General features: G+C 47.4%; 1 protein-coding gene across 7 annotated transcripts in view; it reads right to left on the minus strand.

Moving 5' to 3' along the window:
• Positions 1 to 17366, minus strand: part of LOC138248916 (uncharacterized) — a 240763-nt gene that overhangs the window by 134614 nt on the left and 88783 nt on the right. For 6 of the 7 annotated variants that reach the window (XM_069202899.1, XM_069202898.1, XM_069202903.1 and 3 more), the window contains one exon: positions 16247 to 16363. The exons of the other annotated variant lie outside the window; for it this stretch is intronic. In XM_069202899.1, the coding sequence (XP_069059000.1) occupies positions 16247 to 16363 (117 nt within the window). The remainder of the gene's footprint in view (positions 1 to 16246; positions 16364 to 17366) is intronic. 7 annotated transcript variants of the gene reach the window in all.

Here is a 17366-nt window from a genome sequence, read left to right on the forward strand (position 1 = left end):
CTGTGATGGAGGAGTATGCTTTTTGGTTTTGATTTTTGTTGTGATCCAGCCGCTCTTGCAGTTGCAGTTTGTAGAATTGATTTGAGCGTTGGGGGGAGGGGAAATGGAGGTTCGAGGGCCCTTGAGGTCCGTCTTTGACGTTCTCTCCTATTGCTGGAGCTATTGGTTCTATTGAATCTACTGGTTCTTGTGATCTTGAATAGCAGGTGTTTTTTGGAAGTCAGCGATTTTATACCCTGCTTTTTTCCTGATAGCACCGGGGATTTTCTGGAGATGTTTTCCCTCCGCTCCTTCAGCTCTGTCAGCTGAGCCTCTTCGGTTAACAAAGTATTGATAAAAGCTAACAGTGGGTTAATTTGGGAGCTTTGCATTGTTCTGTTCAGCTGCAGTTTTCTCCAGCCATTGCTCCCCCCAACCCCCCCACCAATCTCCCCCACCGAGCTTTCCAGAATGCATTGTTCTCACCTTACTAAATCAGAATCAGCATTGAAGGAACAGCAGTGGCAGCAGTGAGCGTGGGCTGCGAAATTGTTAAGGATTAATTAGCCAATTCCTGGATTCCACAAAAGACAAGAAGACTAGAAGACAGGGACCGCTGTTTCAACACACGGAGGATAGGAGGGCCTGCTCGCAGTTTGATGCGGTTTGGTGTGATTTGACGTGCTCCTAGCGGTTCTGACGGTCCTGGCAGCCCTGAATTAAGGCATTGGAGCTGTTATGATCTGTTGGCCAATGCCGGTGAGAGGCCGAGTGGTGGTGAGAGAGGAATTCAACTGAAGTGTGGGATGTGAGCAGGCCTCCTAGGTGATTCACAAGCCGCACCCAGACTTGCACTGACCAACCTCAGTTGCTGCGCTCAGGCCAGACCCACCCTGAAACTCCACCACTCCTAATTTGTGGAGACCTGTAGTCTTGTCTTGTCGTTCCCGATGCCAGTGCTGATGCCAATGCTGGTATGAGTCCGGTGGATAGGCGGGTGAGTAATTTGCCATACTGTACAGTGCTGTGCTATTTCCGCCTGCTCTGTGCGTTCTGATGCGTTCCTTGCGTATCGCACGGGCTGCCCCGTAGGTCACATTAGGCGGGGTAGGGCACAGCACGTCAAGTCTGAGCAGGGGCCTTTCAGCTATCAGAACAGGGCAGGGTAGACTGACAGACAGGTGGGTGGGTCAGCAGGCCTGAGAAGGGTAAACTACTGCAACTGCTACTGCTGCTACTGGCATTGACCCCCCCACCAAAACCCACCAGGTCCCCCCAGAACTCTGACCTCTCATCAGCACCGTGCCTCCCCTACACACCTCCGCTCCTCCCTGGGGCGTCCGCGTCTGATCGCTATCGACTACTCCTGCCTGCATCTCACACTGCGTTCCAAAGGTACTTAGGTACCCAGGGCATAGGGTACTAAGGGTAGGCCCTGAGGGCAGCATAACTGGGTGTGCCACCTTCTAGGGCCATGAATATAGATGTACCCAGCACTGCCATTGCATGCTGGGTGTTCTGGTGCAAGCCTAAAACACAAACTCGACATGGCATACTGCCTGTGTGCCGTGTCCACCATACACTGCATACACTGTGGATAAGACACCCCTTCGGCAGGCCTTTCAGCCCTAAGGCAGGGTGCACCATAATATATGAGGGCATAGCTGCATGAGCAATATGCCTCCACTGTGTCCTTGCCAAACCCAGGACACAGTGCGTAAACAAATCAGCTATTTTAATACAAGTGCTGGACACTGGTTGTAGGAAGTTGGCTCTGTATGTGCTATTTCAAAGTAAGGAATAGCATGCACAGAGTCCAAGGGTTCCCCTTAGAGGTAAGATAGTGGCAAAAAGAGATAATACTAATGCTCTATTTTGTGGTAGTGTGGTCGAGCAGTAGGCTTATCCAAGGAGTAGTGTTAAGCATTTGTTGTACATACACATAGACAATAAATGAGGTACACACACTCAGAGACAAATCCAGCCAATAGGTTTTTATATAGAAAAATATATTTTCTTAGTTTATTTTAAGAACCACAGGTTCAAATTCTACATGTAATATCTCATTCGAAAGGTATTGCAGGTAAGTACTTTAGGAACTTCAAATCATCAAAATTGCATGTATACTTTTCAAGTTATTCACAAATAGCTGTTTTAAAAGTGGACACTTAGTGCAATTTTCACAGTTCCTAGGGGAGGTAAGTTTTTGTTAGGTTAACCAGGTAAGTAAGACTCTTACAGGGCTTAGTTCTTGGTCCAAGGTAGCCCACCGTTGGGGGTTCAGAGCAACCCCAAAGTCACCACACCAGCAGCTCAGGGCCGGTCAGGTGCAGAGTTCAAAGTGGTGCCCAGAACACATAGGCTAGAATGGAGAGAAGGGGGTGCCCCGGTTCCGGTCTGCTTGCAGGTAAGTACCCGCGTCTTCGGAGGGCAGACCAGGGGGGTTTTGTAGGGCACCGGGGGGGACACAAGTCCACACAGAAATTTCACCCTCAGCAGCGCGGGGGCGGCCGGGTGCAGTGTAGAAACAGGCGTCGGGTTCGCAATGTTAGTCTACGAGAGATCTCGGGATCTCTTCAGCGCTGCAGGCAGCAAGGGGGGGATTCCTCGGGGAAACCTCCACTTGGGCGAGGGAGAGGGACTCCTGGGGGTCACTCCTCCAGTGAAAGTCCGGTCCTTCAGGTCCTGGGGGCTGCGGGTGCAGGGTCTCTCCCAGGCGTCGGGACTTTAGGTTCAAAGAGTCGCGGTCAGGGGAAGCCTCGGGATTCCCTCTGCAGGCGGCGCTGTGGGGGCTCAGGGGGGACAGGTTTTTGGTACTCACAGTATCAGAGTAGTCCTGGGGTCCCTCCTGAGGTGTTGGATCGCCACCAGCCGAGTCGGGGTCGCCGGGTGCAGTGTTGCAAGTCTCACGCTTCTTGCGGGGAGCTTGCAGGGTTCTTTAAAGCTGCTGGAAACAAAGTTGCAGCTTTTCTTGGAGCAGGTCCGCTGTCCTCGGGAGTTTCTTGTCTTTTCGAAGCAGGGGCAGTCCTCAGAGGATGTCAAGGTCGCTGGTCCCTTTGGAAGGCGTCGCTGGAGCAGGATCTTTGGAAGGCAGGAGACAGGCCGGTGAGTTTCTGGAGCCAAGGCAGTTGTCGTCTTCTGGTCTTCCGCTGCAGGGGTTTTCAGCTGGGCAGTCCTTCTTCTTGTAGTTGCAGGAATCTAATTTTCTAGGGTTCAGGGTAGCCCTTAAATACTAAATTTAAGGGCGTGTTTAGGTCTGGGGGGTTAGTAGCCAATGGCTACTAGCCCTGAGGGTGGGTACACCCTCTTTGTGCCTCCTCCCAAGGGGAGGGGGTCACAATCCTAACCCTATTGGGGGAATCCTCCATCTGCAAGATGGAGGATTTCTAAAAGTCAGAGTCACCTCAGCTCAGGACACCTTAGGGGCTGTCCTGACTGGCCAGTGACTCCTCCTTGTTGCTTTCTTTGTGCCCTCCAGCCTTGCCGCCAAAAGTGGGGGCCGTGGCCGGAGGGGGCGGGCAACTCCACTAAGCTGGAGTGCCCTGCTGGGCTGTGACAAAGGGGTGAGCCTTTGAGGCTCACCGCCAGGTGTTACAGCTCCTGCCTGGGGGAGGTGTTAGCATCTCCACCCAGTGCAGGCTTTGTTACTGGCCTCAGAGTGACAAAGGCACTCTCCCCATGGGGCCAGCAACATGTCTCTGGTGTGGCAGGCTGCTGGAACTAGTCAGCCTACACAGACAGTCGGTTAAGTTTCAGGGGGCACCTCTGTGGTGTATTTTACAATAAAATGTACACTGGCATCAGTGTGCATTTATTGTGCTGAGAAGTTTGATACCAAACTTCCCAGTTTTCAGTGTAGCCATTATGGTGCTGTGGAGTTCGTGTAAAACAGACTCCCAGACCATATACTCTTATGGCTACCCTGCACTTACAATGTCTAAGGTTTTGTTTAGACACTGTAGGGGCACAGTGCTCATGCACTGGTACCCTCACCTATGGTATAGTGCACCCTGCCTTAGGGCTGTAAGGCCTGCTAGAGGGGTGTCTTACCTATACTGCATAGGCAGTGAGAGGCTGGCATGGCACTCTGAGGGGAGTGCCATGTCGACTTACTCATTTTTGTACCAGTTACAAGGGACTTATCTGAATGCCAGGGTGTGCCAATTGTGGATACAATGGTACCTTTTAGGTGAAGGAACACTGGTGCTGGGGCCTGGTTAGCAGGGTCCCAGCACACTTCTCAGTCAAGTCAGCATCAGTATCAGGCAAAAAGTGGGGGGTAACTGCAACAGGGAGCCATTTCTTTACACTGGTCAATACAAGTTTCCCAGCTACATGATGGCCACTCTGAACCCTGTATCAAATAACTCAATGATAAATCCAAACTGGTGCCAGTATTGGATTTATCCATAAAATGTACCCAGGGGTCATCTTAGAGGTGCCCCCCTGCAAAAGCTAGCTACCCTGGCATGGTTGTTGAATGGTTCTATCCAGCCTGCCACCTCCGGACATCAAATCTACATACCCTGGGGGAAGAGATCTGTCTCTGGTTTGTAGAACAAAGCCCTTCCTGGGTGGAAGTGCCAAAACTCCCTCCTTTAGGAATGTGCACTGCCCTGGTGGCAAACTTCAAAGGGCTAACCACCATTGAAACTCAGCCCACAGGCCTGCTGCTAGGAGCAGAGGGTAACCCCTGTGCAAGCCCCCACTTTTGGTGAGAGCAACTGTGGGAAACTCAAAGGGTATGAGAATTGGCCTCACATGGCATGCACCACCCCTAAGGTGTTGCATGCAAGGTGAGCACTGTAGGAGGGTGGCCTGGCTTATAGTGGGTACCGATGGTACTTGCACCTTGTGCCAGGTCCAGTTATCCCTTGTGAGTAGAGTAGTAGTGTTCTAGCAGCTTAGGCTGATAGAGGTAGCTATAGCAGAGCAGCCAAGGCTGAACTAGGACACATGCAAAGCTCCTACCATACCACTTATATCATATAGGTACTATATCATAAGAAAGACAATACTCAGGGTTACTAAGAATAAAGGAACTTTATTTTAGTCACAATGTGCCCAAAATATCTGAGGATATACTCCCTTAGGAGGTAAGTAAAATACACAAAATATACACACAAACCAAAATCTGGTAAGTAAAACAGTCAGAAAGTAGTGCAAACACTGTAGAATACAATAGGATGCTGTAGGCCTAGGGGCAACACAAACCATATACTAAGAAAGTGGAATGCGAACCACAAATGGACCCCAAGGCTAGTGTAGTGTGTAGAGGGTCGCTGGGAGTGTAATAAAACACTAAGGGTGTCCAAGATACCCCACCCCAAGACCCTGGAAAGTAGGAGTAAAGTACTACTATTTCCCCAAAAACACACTGAAGTCGTAATAAGGGATTTTGCAAAGACCACAACAGACTGCAAAGCACCGAAGACGGATTCCTGGACTTGAGGACCTGCAAAGGAAGGGGACCAAGTCCAAGAGTCGCAAAAGTGTCCGGGGGGACACAGGAGCCCACTAAACCCCAGATGAAGGTGCAAAAGGGCTGCTTACGAATGGAAGAAGCTGAGAATTCTGCAACAACGAAAGGTGCTAGGAACTTCTCCTTTGTGCAGAAGATGTCCTACGGAGTGCTGGAGGATGCAGCGTTATTTTCTTGGCAAAATACCGCAAACGAGCTTTGCTAGCTGCAATAGTCACGGTTAGAGAAAAAGGGTGCTGCCCGGGCCCAGGAAGGACCAGGATATCGCCACTTGAGTGAGGAGACAGAGGGGGCCCTCAGTAACGTAGAGAGCCCACACACAAGCAGGAAGCACCTGCAGAAGTCCTTGAACACGGGTTCAAGAAGTCTGAACACGACGGTCGTCTCAACACTGCAGAAGGATGTCCCACGACACTGGAGATCAACTCAGGGAACTGAGCATCGCAGGACAGAGTGCTGGGCACCTAGGCTCGGGCTGTGCATGCATGATTTAGTGGAAATGTGCACAGAAGCCCTTGTAGCTGCAGTTCACGCGGTGCACAGGATTACTGTCTGGAGAGGAGAAAAAAGGACTTACTGCCCCAAATTTGGAAAGTTGGACCACTGGACAGTCTGGGTCACTTGGGTCCACCACCCGTGTCCAGGGGCCACGTTCGTCAGGAAGAGAGGGGTCCCAGAGTACCGGTGAAGCTGAAGTTTGGTGCCTGCTAAAGCAGGGGGAAGATTCAGTCGACCCACTGGAGATTTCTTTGTGGCTTCCAGTGAAGGATCAAGGCAGGCAGCCCCCAAAGCATGCACCACCAGGAAACAGACGAGAAAGCTAGCAGGATTAGGCACTACAATGTCGCTGGTAGTCTTCTTGCTACTTTGTTGCAGTTTTGTAGGTGTCCTGGAGCAGTCAGCGGTCAATCTTTGGCAGAAGTCGAAGAGAGAGGTGCAGAGGAACTCTGGTGAATTCTTGCAAGTCGTTATCCGAGGAAAAGCCCACTGGAGAGACCCTAAATAGCCCTCATAGGAGGATTGGCCACCTAGTCAGGTAAGCACCTATCAGGAGGGGTCTCTGACGTCACCTGCTGGCACTGGCCACTCAGAGCCCACACACCTGCATGGAATTGGCTCCCCAATACAAGATTTGGCATGGGGGGACAATTCCATGATCTTAGACATGTTACATGGCCATATTGGAGTTACCATTGTGAAGCTATGTATTAGGTATTGACCTATATGTAGTGCATGAGTGTAATGGTGTCTCCGCACTCACAAAGTTTGGGGAAATGGCCCTGAACGATGTGGGAGCACCTTTGCTAGTGCAAGGGTAACATCACACTTAGTAAATTTGCACCTAACCTTCAGCAAGTGAAGGTTAGACATATAGGTGACTTATAAGTTACTTAAGTGCAGTGAAAATGGCTGTGAAATATTGTGTGCATTATTTCACTCAGGCTGCAGTGGCAGTCCTTTGTAAAGGTTTGTCTGAGCTCCCTATGGGTGGCAAAAGAAATGCTGCAGCCCATAGGGATCTCTTGGAACCCCAATACCCTGGGTACCTAGGTCCCATATACTAGGGAATTATAAGGGTGTTCCAGTGTGCCAAATGAAATTGGTAAAAGTGGTCACTAGCCTATGGTGACAAGTTTAAAGGCAGATAAAGCATAAGCACCGAGGTTCTGATTAGCAGAGCCTCGGTGACACAGTCACTACACAGGTATACACATTCAGGCCACTGACTATGAGCACTGGGGTCCTGGCTAGAAGGATCCCAGTGAGACAGGCAAAAACAAGCTAACATACATGTAAAAATGGGGTTAACATGCCAGGCAAGATGGTACTTTCCTGCAGGCACTCCATTTCATTTTCCTCCATTTTAGATGGAAGGAAAATAGCCAATCAGGGCTAGGGAAGTGATCCTTCCCACAGGAAATGATCACTTTAGTGGGTGTAGCCACCCAAAAGTTAGGTGACCCATTGATCACTACAGGGTTCCCCCTAAAACGCCTACAGTATTTAGTGGGCATCCCCAGACCAGGAAATCAGATATGACTGACAAAAGAAGACCAGCACCAAGAAAATCCAAGGCACGGGAACTGTAGACCTGCTGCAAAAAAGAAAAAGGTGTCAAACCCTGCCTGCTGCATCCAGGACCCGACAATCACCACTAAGGAGCCGATGGACAACTGGAAAAACGAAAGAACCCCAGAGGACCTCCAGGCTTCGAAAACAGCATTAGAGCTCCCTCCTGAGTGGAGGCACCACTCTACAATAGCACAAACCCAGCATGCCAGTGAGGGTCACTTCACTGGCCAGCCTCTAACTCCGGAACCAGAAGCCGCAGCTGGACCAAAGGACATACTGACGACTGCAAGGACAAACCCTGCTAGTGTGCCAAGGTTGGTGGGCCTCCCGTGGTCAAACCGTACCAAAACATTGGGTAATGGTCAGCTAACGTCGGACACCGAGAACACCAGCCCAACTGGGGCTGAAAAAAGACCAGAAGGAAGCCCCAGTCGAGGGACTTCGGGAACACCCCAGATCTCCAACCAGAGTGCCCCCCGTTGTCCTGCAAACCACCCTTGAACCAAATTATCTCCTGCTACTGAGGGCATCCCTGCACACAGCTCTCGGCTCACTGATTCGCTCTGCACCCGTATGCCCTGTACCAAAGAACCTGCTGTGAACTGAGGGTCTCCCCACCCCTGGCGACCTTGACACTCCAAGGGGAATCCAAGAAACCATCTTTAAACCCACCTGCCCAGTACTTTTCCAAGTGGCCCTGCGCAGTGCCCCTGCACGAGCTCCAGAGCCCTTCTCCTGCTGCCCCCTCCGGAACTGGGATCCGTCTGAACTTCTTCAGTGTGCCCACCGAGGACCGCGATCAACCTGCAAAAGGACAACTTGGTAAACCAACTTCATGATTTTATATGTATTTTAAAAGGTGATCTTCCATTGATTCCTATGATGCGTAATTGTGCACAAAAAGACTATTTTTATTAAAGTTCAAAAATTAATATCTCAAAAAGTACTGCACCAATTTTGATAATCTTGGCCTCCGATATTACATAAATATCTGAAGTAATTTTATAAATTGGTTATTTCGTTGAGTGTGTGAATTGCAAGACTGATACTGTGAGTACAACAAATGCTTTGCACTTCTCCAAGATTGGCCTAACTGCTCGACCAAGATACCTTAAACATTAGAGCATTAGGTGGTCTAGTTTTGACCCTTCTAAACCTACATGTGGTTGTCTGGGCCCCCTGCACAGTGTGCCTAGTTTTGCACACTACATAGAGGGCCAGCCTCCTACAGTCCCTTTGGTGCCCTATAGTGCAGCGACAAGTTATGGCATTAATCTCATTATATAAGTGCTCTGATAATAGCCTCTCTGCTATTATTCAATCCCTGCTATGTGATTGGTCCTGGAATAATCAATTTCCTTACTTTGCTACCTTTTTGCACCTCTACATCCATGGGCTGGAGGAAGCAGTAAGCAATAGTTCAGGGGATGTAATGCCTTTTGAGTCTGTGCAAACCTAGTAACTTGCATGTTTTAAGGGTCTCAGGACCTTCCTTAACCATTTCCCATAATGAGAAAGGTTGGACATTTACTCCTGACAAGGGTCAGAAGTAAAACTTCTTCCAGGGGTGGAAAAAAAGTGGTTATGGGGACAGTGAACTTCTAAGCGCCTAACAAATTTACACATGAGCAAATCTACACCTGCATATTTGCTCATTCTAAAATACCAGTTAACAAATATTTTCTAGGAGTATGATTTCCTGGTCTACGTCTGTGAATTCATGTGAATTCATGAAATACGCAAATCTGGACTAATGCAAAGACATGCCATGGGTGCACGTCTGTGACTTTGTTTACGTTTTGAACCACCTAATTAGTTGTGCTGTTAACCAAGACCTTTAGTTTTATTAAAATACTATTTCTCTCTCTATCCATCTATTGGCTGACTTCACCGTGACTGCACCTACTTACAGAACCCGCTCCTACTCGGCAACTGAATACCCTCACGGGTGACAAGTTTCGCACTGTACAAATCCATGTAACATTACATTACAATGATTGCAATCTGCTCTTTCACAAGGAGCGTATCAGCACACAAAGTAGTTTTGTTAAGTGCCAGGAACTACTGTGGCAATGTGTGCTTTTGCGACCCAAAAAATATTTTGGGTTGTTGTTATAATTTGTTACAATGGCGAGGACCCAGTATGTTCCACAGCAAGAAAGGTTTACAAAAGCCATGTCAAAACAAGACACACACTGACAAACCCCAAATACTGACCACCAATGTTGGACCTTTTGGCTTTGCCAATGCTTAGATTCATGTTTCCCCAAATCTTGCTGAAACTGGTTAACACTGACTTCCAATTACGAATAATTTTTAGAAAAAATGATAGGTAAAATTTCTCACACGTTTAGCATAATTTTTTCTTTTTTTCTAGTCGCATTTTTTGTGGACATTTCATTTGAAAGCAAAAAAAAATAATCAATCTTGTTTTCAAGCTTCTGCAAATATTTGCATTTAATCGAAGAGCATTCTAAGAGCATGATACGTAGCCTCATTGTTATACTTTGCAAGCATGCGTACACATTTGTATTGTTATTGGAACCACTGTCAGTAGTGCAGTCAGAGCTCACAACGTATTTAGAACACACCCTAATAAAAAAAAAAAGGCTTTGCATTTTTTAACCACAAATACAAGTTCGAACAGCATTAACATATAGAAACAAACATTAACTCAACTGCAGGAAATTCCTTTCCCTGCTCTCTAGTGTGGTACTGTAAATTAGCAACAAAAGGGTTTGTGTTGCAGGGGGGTTGGGCTTCCTTCTCCAAGGACAAAATAAATCTGAAAACTTGTTGTCCTTGACCTCAAACAATATGTCCTGGGCGTGGAGCAAGAAGAAATCCACATCCCTGCTTGGAGGGTACTGCCATTGCGGTGGCATTCCTTGTGGGTATGATGGCTTGCTAAAGGATGGTTGTGGAGAACTATGTTGGGAATCGCATCTTCGCAGTTATGGCCCCCCTCTTTTAAAGGTCATCAAAACTGAAGAACATTGAATGCCTTTGCTAATTTGGCCTCAGCCACCTCCCACCCAATGAGGGTGTCACCTGTGAAAGCCATATTGATGGCAGAGGTTGGTGTCCACATTGGTTGAGAAGCTCACTGGAGTTGACTATTCTCCAGTCTGGTGGTGATGCCGTATATGTGGGGCATTACATCTCGTTGTGGCTGTGGTAACTATAATGGAGTCTGCAGCTGCATTTCCTTTGATGAAGACAGGACCTTGGGTGTACAGTCTGCATTTTTTCTCAACTTGGAGTCATTGCCTTCTAGGAGGCTGACCCTTAAAAAGATTCCCTCTTCTGACAGAGAATGCTTTTGAAATGACTTGAGTGTTTTAAAAAAGACAAACAATTTGGCCTGCTCGTTTTTGCAGCTCTCTTCACAATTGAGCTCTACATTGCCAGGTCATTCTGAAGTGTTGGCCTCAAAAGGTAACATTTTAAATTAATCTGAGGTGGTAACAGAACAAAATGTAAAGGGGGCACTGTCCGTTTCCCATCATGGCATCATTTCTGTCCATTCAATAACTGTTCTTCTCGCATCTTTTTTTAAAACTTCTCTCAACATTTGTTCAAATTTTAGTGTTTCTTTCGGAGCTCCTCGTCTTCAAACACACCGAACCGTGAAAAAAAAAAACAAAGATGGTAACCATGCAGAGGAACTTCTGGGGTACCTTTCTGATGTTGCACAGATATGGATATATCACCAATGAGGATAGTACAACAAAAAAAAAAAAAAAAAAGGAATAAAATAAACAATAGAAAGGAAAATTGACAATTTAGATCCAAACCACTAAACTTTGGAATAAATGCATGGCATGTAAATCCTTAAAATATTCACAATGCTAAAGCAGTATATCAACAGGCCTATCTAGCAGGGATGTGTCAGTGACTATCACGTTTGACTTCAGAATGTTAAATGCCGCAGAGTGACTGCCTTCTTGATGGTTTTAAGAACGAACAGGGTGTTCGTTATCGGCCTCTACTTTAATATCCATTGCAATGAGTGCTGCCTTCTTTAGTAGCACCATAACTGTGCATGGGAGGTAAAACCCCAGCAAAGCAGGGGAACCATGGCACCATTACTACAATATTTTAACAATTTTAGTAAAAGTGAAGTTGGTGAAAAGAGCTGGGTGTCAAAATATGCGCTTCTATATTTACAATATTTAGATGGTTTGGAAAGCATTTAAGATCTAGGTAGGGGGCACTGCTATTTCCAAACATACAGGAATGCTCAAAGCCATACGTCTCAATTGGGCCACCTTGGGAACAAGCTGGCTGGAGTAACAAGGCGATACAAGTCAAATCCGAACAGATCTACACCTGTTGAGCTGGATGTGATGCTGGGCAATTCAGGGAGCTGGCAATCAGGATGTGGCCTATCTTGGTTAACACACCCAGGCCCTGACATACAGAGAGGGGGAATGCCCCCACTTGTAGCCTAGCCTGTCTGTTATGGGGAACCAGACCATGGATAGTGGCGCCATCCCTATACTTGACTTCCGAGGACGCCTTTCTAGCTGTAGAGTTGCCTGAGCTTTTACCAATTGCAGGAAGCTGGCTCTGTATATATTATACCAAAGCAAGGTTTAGTGTGCACAGTGTGCAGTGGATCCCCAGAGGCTGAAGTGGATAATACCAACGCTATCCTTTGTGATAGTGTGGTCGGCAGTTTGGCCTATCAGAGGGTAGTACTAAGCATTTGTTGTACACACACACTCAAGAAATGACTCATACTCCAAGACTAACTTCAGGCCAATGTTTATGTATCAGAAAATATACTTTGTTACTTCATTTATAGAACAAAAAGGATCTCTGTTGCAGGTAAGTACAGTTTCAAAAACGTATAAATCAAGTATCAAATGCACTTTGTAATTCACAGTTAAAACAGTTTTCAGGTAAGCAATACTTTTCAATATCAAAAGTAGACCGTGCAGTTTTCATAGAAAGCAATGCAGTCGTAAGTGAGAAAAAGTATGAACAGTTTGCAGGCAAGAACGCTATTTACGATCCTAGTCGTCGGGACACCAAGGGTGCCCAGCAACACAGGGCCGGCCGGGTGCAGAGGTCAAAGTTGGTGTCGGGCACCCAATGGAATCCTATGGAGACTGGGGACACTTAGAACGTAACAGCTTGCAGGTAAATACCTGCGACTTCAGGGCACAGACCGGGGGGTTGGGGTTTAGATCAGCAGAGGCGGGGAGATTGGACAGGTCAGCACCAAACACACACCCTCAGCGGCACAGGGGCAGCCAGGTGGACGGTGCAAACACTGCATCGGGTGCCCGATGCTTTTCAATAGAGGAACCCCAGGGGTCACAAAGAGGCTGCAGGCTTGGTCCAGGGGACATTTTAGGGGTGTTACAGGGATCAGAGGGCAGAAGCCAGTGTCTCTGGCCCTGAAGGTGGCTACACCCTTTCGGTGCCCACTCGCTCTGGGGTGGGGGGCAATTTCCTATTCTTATTGGCTATCTTCCTCTAAATCAAGATGGAGGACTCTGCCAGGAGGGGTTCAACTCAGCTCTGGACACCCTAGGGGTGGTCCACGCTGGGGTAGACACTCCTCCGGGTGTTTGCTAATTTTACCGTTGGGCCTGCCGCCAAAAGTGGGACTTTGTCCGGAGGGGCGGGCATCGCCAACTAGCTGGAGTGCCCTGAGGCAGCAGAACAAAAGGCAGGAGCCTTTGTGGCTCACCGCCAAGTGTTGCTGTTCCTGCAGGTGTGAAGCACCTTCACCCAGAGCTGGCATTGTCCCCTAAACCTGAAAGCACAAAGTCCCTCAACCCCATGGGGTCAGAAACTTGTCTGGGGGTGGCAGGCTGGCACAGACCAGTCAGCCACACACTAGAGAGTTGGGTGAATTTCAGGGGGCATCTCTAAGATGTCCTCTATGTGCATTTTACAATAAATCCAATACCGGCATCCGTGTGGGTATACTGAGGTGACAAGTTTGATACCAAACTTCCCAGTATTCAGTGAAGCCACCATGGAGCTGTGGAGTTCGTAATGACAGACTCACAGCTCATGTACTCAATATGGCTACACTGCACTTGCAGGGTCTAAGAATGGACTTAGACACTGTAGGGGCATATTGCTCATGCAGCTATGCCCTCACCTGTGGTATAGTGCACCCTGCCTTAGGGCTGTAAGGCCTGCTAGAGGGGTGACTTACCTATGCCACGGGTAATATTTTGTGTGCATGGCACCCAGAGAGGGATGCCATGTGGACTTTACCTTTTTTCCCCAACCAACAAACACAATCTGCAATTGCAGTGTGCATGTATTTGCTGAGGGCTCACGTAGGGGGACAATACAAGCTGCAGCCCTCAGAGAACTTCCCTGGCCACAGGGCCCTTGGTATCACTGGAACCTTTTAAAAGGGACTTATCTGTGTGCCAGAGGAGTGCTGATTGTGGAAGCAATGGTACAGTTTAGGGAAAGAGCACCGGTGCTAGGGCCTGGTTAGTAGGATCGTAGCACATAGTCACATTAGCATCAGATAGCAGTCAAAAAGTGGGGGGTACCCATGCCAAAAGGGGCACTTTCCTACACCAATCACTATCCAGCACTAGCAGCATCCCCTCAGGTAGCACTGTGTACCTAAGGTGAGGCAGTGTCAAGAGTGTTGGCCGGTATAGTGAACTAATTAATGCAAGATTTGGTCCTACATGATCAATACGTTTTTAAACCGGGCAGCGTCAACTCCAACAACTCCAGAACATTGCTAGCTCTGATTCATCACATTATGCCTGAGGTGTTGGCTATTTTGTGTTTCTTGACATCAAGAGGCCCTTTGATTCCCCTGGAGTGGCCATTTCCGTTTACTGTCCTGCGTAAAATGGGCCTGAGACACTATTTTGTAGGTGGCCTGACTGCTATATACTGGGCCCACAGCAAGGGCTCAAGTTATATGCTATTTGTACAAAGTTTTTCAGGTGGGCAAGAGCACCCACCAGAGATTCCCCTGTCGCCTCTGCTTTTCACGCTATTGATCAATCCCGTTGCCTTGATGCTGCGTGACCGGCAACATTCGCAAAGTATTATTTTCCCTACTCACGGATACCTGCTTTCCTTGTACGCAGACGATATTTTGCTGTTTATTAATTAAAGATCTAGCTGTGAACCTGGAATATATTGGTAGGGACACAATCCACTTCAGAGACTTTTCTAGCCTCCGCATAAACCAGTCAAAGTCAGATATATTCCCCATAATGGAAGAGACCAGAGGCTTTACCCCAGAGTTCCTTCTTGTGTGGCATGAAAACACCATAAGAGACCTGGGTATACTGAAGACAGGAAAACACTAGTGTGTGCAAATTACAGACCAATGTTGGACAAAAGGCTGAGCAGATGGAGCTGTGGATTACATTCCTGCTCTCCCTGGTTGGCCGAGTGGCGTTGGTCAAAATGTTAATTCTTCCAAAACTGCTTTATTTCTTTATTAATTTTCCTATCCCCCTGGGAAGCATTCCTTTGAGAAGGTGCGCTCTTTGCTTATACAACTGATTCAGGCAGAAGGGTCCCCCCATGTATCTGTTGGGATAGACTAAATAAGATGGCACAGACAAGGCGGGTTTCTGGTCCAAAACCCAGAGATACTTCACAGCAGTTCAGGGCATAGTATGCATTTACTACGGCAATAAACACTGCCAGGATCCTCACCTGGATATTGAGGCAGACCGGCTTGACAGAGGAGCGCTAAACACAGCATTAGCGGTGCCTCTCTCTAGGCCTCACAGGCTCATTGAAACTGAATGTTGCAAACACCGAGTTTACAACCCTGGCCTGGCATTTCCTGGCTATACAACCTTTTGCTCCGACTTGATCCCTGTGGTCAGTTAAAAGGATGGTACATTCTTGCTATGTGCACCTCTTCCCCTATTGCTGGGTTCACAGTGGACGTCCAAGTGAGGCTGTGGCAGCTGGTTGCCCAACTACTGATTTTAGGTGTAGCCAGGGCCTGACTTAAGGGTCCTGTACCACAAATTACTGGCTGGCTGTGGGACGTGCTGTTCTGTAATCCGGTAGAGGAAACCTACTCAACACTGCAAACCCCAAGAGCACGACCAAGTGTTATTGGGGGCCCTTTCAGAGAACACATGGCAGGGCAGAGCGAGAGTAAATCTACCCCAGTCCCAGAGGACACTGCCCAGAAAGTACCTGTATAGCCGACTGTGTGTGGGGGGAGCTTCTTCCTCCTCTTCTGAGACACTAGTACAAGGTCAACTGGTCATCACAACTGTGTTTCCCTCATACTGTCTATATCCTGATGTCATCCGCAGTCCTTATAGCACAGTTTCCCAATCTACACTGTTGACCCAGAGCGGCACCTGAGGTTCATAGTACTAGCAAACCGCCTTGTACACGTTGACCATCTTATTTATCATGGTTTTCCTGTTTGTTACTGTATACAGAGTTGGAAGCCAATCAATAAAAAGATTTTATAAATAAATATTTACATTCAGACCGCCTTGTACACGTTAACCGTCTTAATTATCATTGTTTTCCTGTTCATTACTGTATACGAGGTTTGAAACCAATCAAAAATATTTGATAAATAAATGTTTACATTCTTCCTTTGCCAACTTGGACATACCAGTGAATTTGTTATTAATCCTAATGAGTCGCAATAAGCTGAGGCCCAATGTCATTCACTCCTCTGATTACACATTCATACGATTACATGTAATAAAGCTAACTTACCTGCCGGGCAAAATGAATATTTAACTTCCTCAGCACACTGTTCAGCCATTGGACAGGCCTCTCTCTCTTCTTTGATGCTGTCTGACACCATCACTGTGCTGAACTCTTCTTCTGTAACTACGGGCAAACCAAAGACTTATTTCACAGTCACATCGTTTGGAGGGCGTCCTGTTTCTCTTTAACCCCCCACTGATCTCATCACATCCATTCATTCATTCATTCCACAGTCAGTCACTGAAACAAGAGGTGGGGGCCTGGACATCTGTCACCTCATTGCACCCATTCGCTTTATAGTCACTCACATGAGCCCCATTATGTCCCTTCATGTCACTATAGCAGGAGATGGGACCCTGGATACCTCGGTCTTCTCTTGCGCTCCTCATTCCAATCTCTCATTTCACATAATAAGGTTTGTGTCTCTTTGCCCCTAATATTGAATTGGTTACTTACCTGTAGGAGTAGTTTTGTAGCTTGAAGAATTTTCTAGATTCACATGCTATGCAGTAATGGCATCTTGTGGCTGGGCCTGGAATTGCCTTTTATCTTTCTCTCTTTTTTTTTGTTGTGGGCATCATCGACTACCATTTGGTGGTATGTCTGTCACCCCGGGACAACAGATGGCGTCCCAGACGTTCCTGAGCAAAGTTGCCATCTTCAGACTCTTATTTTTCTCCCAATGAATTCTTTAAGCTTTATAATCAGTGTGCTCCTTCCTCCACTAGTCACATGTTTCACCCCTTGGTTTCTCCTCCAGAGTCACTCCTGCCTTATGGAAGCATGTCTGAATTGCATGCACTATGCATCGTGCAACAGTCCCCTTAAGACACTGGTCTCCCCTTGCCTGCTGGTCCAAAAGAAACAAAGAACACTTTTCCCTTTCTTACACTGCTTTGTTTCTCCGGATGTCTGCTGTGTGCAATGCTCCTTCAGCATGCAACTATGGCTGCTGGAAGAACACAGGCTGGTGTTTGTATAATAAGATTTAAGTGAAATTCTGATTCCAAATTCGGAAAAAAATTGCAGTTGTGTTCTAATGAAAACCCTGTCCTTATGTAACTGTAATTACAGTTCCTGAACAACAAGTTACTTACCTTCGATAACGCTTTTTTTGGTGGACACA

Source organism: Pleurodeles waltl, chromosome 8, assembly GCF_031143425.1.
Source record: "Pleurodeles waltl isolate 20211129_DDA chromosome 8, aPleWal1.hap1.20221129, whole genome shotgun sequence".
In the NCBI taxonomy this organism is placed as follows: domain Eukaryota; kingdom Metazoa; phylum Chordata; class Amphibia; order Caudata; family Salamandridae; genus Pleurodeles; species Pleurodeles waltl.